Genomic DNA, 2778 nt, shown 5'->3' on the forward strand with positions numbered 1-2778 from the left:
TTATGATGATCTGCAGACATGGTGCTGCGGACCTTCAGCTACGGACCGCGGTGCCGACATTGGCGTCGCTGGTAGGAGACCCCAATAGTGCGGTGCGCGACGCCGCCATGCAACTGCTGGTCGATGTCTACAGACACGTTGGTTAGTAATCAAAGACATTCAAATAATATATACAGGAACCATAGTTGACACTTCACATTTTTCACAGAATATAGCGCTACCTGGTGTCTGATAATCTTTTTTCAATTCAAGCAATGAGTGTCTCGTTCTTTCAACTTTGATGTCTATACTATCATAATAAAGCGTAAACACACACTTCTTTGTTGCTTAACATGTCAGCAATCACAGCATATTTTTGAATAATCCTTTCTTTAATAAAAAGCCCTACACTTGCGTCACGCTTTAGGCTATTACACGCCATTAAACTAAGGGGGTACATATTTTGGACAAAAACGCTAATGTGGGAAAGAGACCATAAGTTGCTGCCAACATCAAGAAAGGAAGGTTGCCATTGTCATATTATTTTGACATTTTTAATTAATAATTTGACACATGTAAACAATAAAATAAAGTTTTTTTTTGCGGATGAAGTCGCACAGGAACAGCTAGTTTAGATATAACCATAAAAAGTTACCGGTGGAAATATTTTTGTTCTCAATGTCTAGTCTATATAGTTCTTAAAAGTCTTTGGTATTATTACTATCGGGGAATTTGGCGGTGTTACACTTGTGAATTTTCGTGACATAGACACAAGAAAAAAAGACCTAAATTTCATAGTTGAAGTGTATTAATAATGTTCGGGAAATTGTAGTTAAATATGTTTTAAATTTATTCAGTTGTTTTGTACTTCAAATTCAAATTGTAAAAGCCTCATGTGTAGACTCTATACTGTAGAAGTATAGAGTCTACACATGAGGCTGTAAAGTTGAGTAATATTGTAAAGTTACTGTAGTTTCTATATTATAAGGCGATTGTATTAGTTATTTAATCATTATTTGTACTTTAGGTGAAAAACTACGTTATGATTTAAAGAAGAAGGAACTGGTGCCAGCGCAGAAGATGGCTCTGCTAGAACAGAAGTTTGACGAAGCGAAAGAAGCCGGACTACTTTTGCCCACAGGTAGTAGTATAATGTAGTAAATCTCCGCTAAGGGAGAGTTTAGGTTCTTTGTGATCTATTTGTTATATGTCGGCATTAACTTGACACTGATGTAAATGCAAAATTTTTATTACTACCTCTCGTAAATACGGCTTAACGGATCTCGCTGAAATTTTGCACAGATGTAGAATATTGTCTGATAACAATCCATCGTGTAAATTATGTGATGGAAATATCGGATTTTGTTCCCTTATCTGTCAGTGACGTAATTTTTAAGCTATCTGAGCCTCTATCAGCCAGTGGTGGGACAAGCCCTTAGTCTCCTTAAGTCTTCGTGAAGGCGAAGGTAAAAGCTAGTCCTATTTTAATTTATAATATTTTTTTATTAAAAAATCTGTATCTCCTTACATTAACTGTCTCTAATTTCATTCATCAGTTCGCACAATTAGTTTTAAAAGTGTGTTTTGTTCTACTGCAATGCCGACTGATAAGACGGACACAAGGCATCTTTATTTATCTACCAGCCAAGAAATACAGTTCACGTTTTACAAAGTGTATTTTTTAACATAAGAATGTACATTTTCAGCAGTAGACGAGACAGACTTCGTGTCTCGCACCGTGAAGCGCACTATGACCATACCGACCTCCGCAAGACGCGAGGACTGCTCGCCTGCTTCCACACCCGGTATGTAACAATGAACGTATGTACTAACCCGTACGTACGTAGCGCACGCACTTACGTACACGTACGTACGTAATCACGTACACCACGTACACGTACGTACAGTTGTCGAAGTCTGCGGTGTTCCACTTTGTTAAAACTGAATTGTTTATTGCAATAAGACAAACTGCGCCACTTCAAATAATTAATTATATAGTAGTGAGTGCAAATGAAGGCATAATAATGGAAAGAAATTACTCGTGTATGTAATAGACATTTTTGTAATAATACGTTTATATGCTGCGTTGTATTACTTTTGTTTTGCGTCTCGTTTCAAAATGTTCAAACGATTGTAGCTTTTAAGTTGGAACACCGACAATTTCCCCAATTGTACTCAAGTACACGTACGTATACGCATCAGACAGTAACCACTTGGTATTAAATTATTCTTTCAAACATAAATGGCGGGAAAATCTACGCACACGAATAACCAATCATCAAATATCGAAAACTTTTCTATCTTTCGCTTAACTACATTCTATCGCTCTATATACCGCACACAGAGGTTAATTGATCACTAAGGGAGACATTTAGTAGATTTTTAATACTAAATATGAAAGGCCTGTCCCACAATTCTTGTAAATTGTCAGATAACAATCCAATGTATAAGGAAATATCGGATTTTGTTACTACAGTAGAAGCTCGATAAGTTAAAGTCCAAGGGAAACACAAAATATTTTAAGTTATAGAGGTTTTAAGTTATCAAGGATCTATGTTATAGAGGTTTTGGGCTGATGGGAAGGGAACATTTTATTTTTTGAAGTTATAGAGGTTTTTATGTTATCCAAGTTCTACTGTATAGCTAACAGTGATGTCACTGAGCTATCTGAGCCATCAGTGTGACAGGCCCTTATTCAGTCTCCTTAGTTAATTAACATCTGAGTGCGATATATCTAATATTACATTAAATCAAAATCTGTCTTCCATCTTGGATTGCCGCTGGACAATAACAATCACG

The 2778-nt window shown here is 36.4% G+C and overlaps 1 protein-coding gene across 1 annotated transcript; it reads left to right on the forward strand.

The window, feature by feature from the left end:
- Nucleotides 1–22: 22 nt before the first annotated feature.
- On the forward strand, nucleotides 23–1803 carry LOC106101364 (CLIP-associating protein-like). The gene is made up of 3 exons (XM_013280555.1): nucleotides 23–141; nucleotides 1007–1120; nucleotides 1686–1803. The coding sequence occupies exons 1-3, from the start codon at nucleotides 108–110 to the stop codon at nucleotides 1790–1792; spliced, it is 255 nt and encodes an 84-aa protein (XP_013136009.1). The 5' UTR covers nucleotides 23–107; the 3' UTR covers nucleotides 1793–1803.
- Nucleotides 1804–2778: the final 975 nt, after the last annotated feature.

This window comes from Papilio polytes, unplaced genomic scaffold, assembly GCF_000836215.1.
Source record: "Papilio polytes unplaced genomic scaffold, Ppol_1.0 DF823991.1, whole genome shotgun sequence".
Taxonomy (NCBI): Eukaryota; Metazoa; Arthropoda; class Insecta; order Lepidoptera; family Papilionidae; genus Papilio; species Papilio polytes.

What these genes read in the sequence shown, in the direction of transcription:
- LOC106101364 (XM_013280555.1), top strand. Translation starts at nt 108, where the DNA reads ATGCAACTGCTGGTCGATGTCTACAGACACGTTG. An exon ending in CGATGTCTACAGACACGTTG is followed by an intron (nt 142 to 1,006) that starts GTTAGTAATCAA and finishes TTTGTACTTTAG; the next exon opens with GTGAAAAACTACGTTATGAT. An exon ending in CGGACTACTTTTGCCCACAG is followed by an intron (nt 1,121 to 1,685) that starts GTAGTAGTATAA and finishes GTACATTTTCAG; the next exon opens with CAGTAGACGAGACAGACTTC.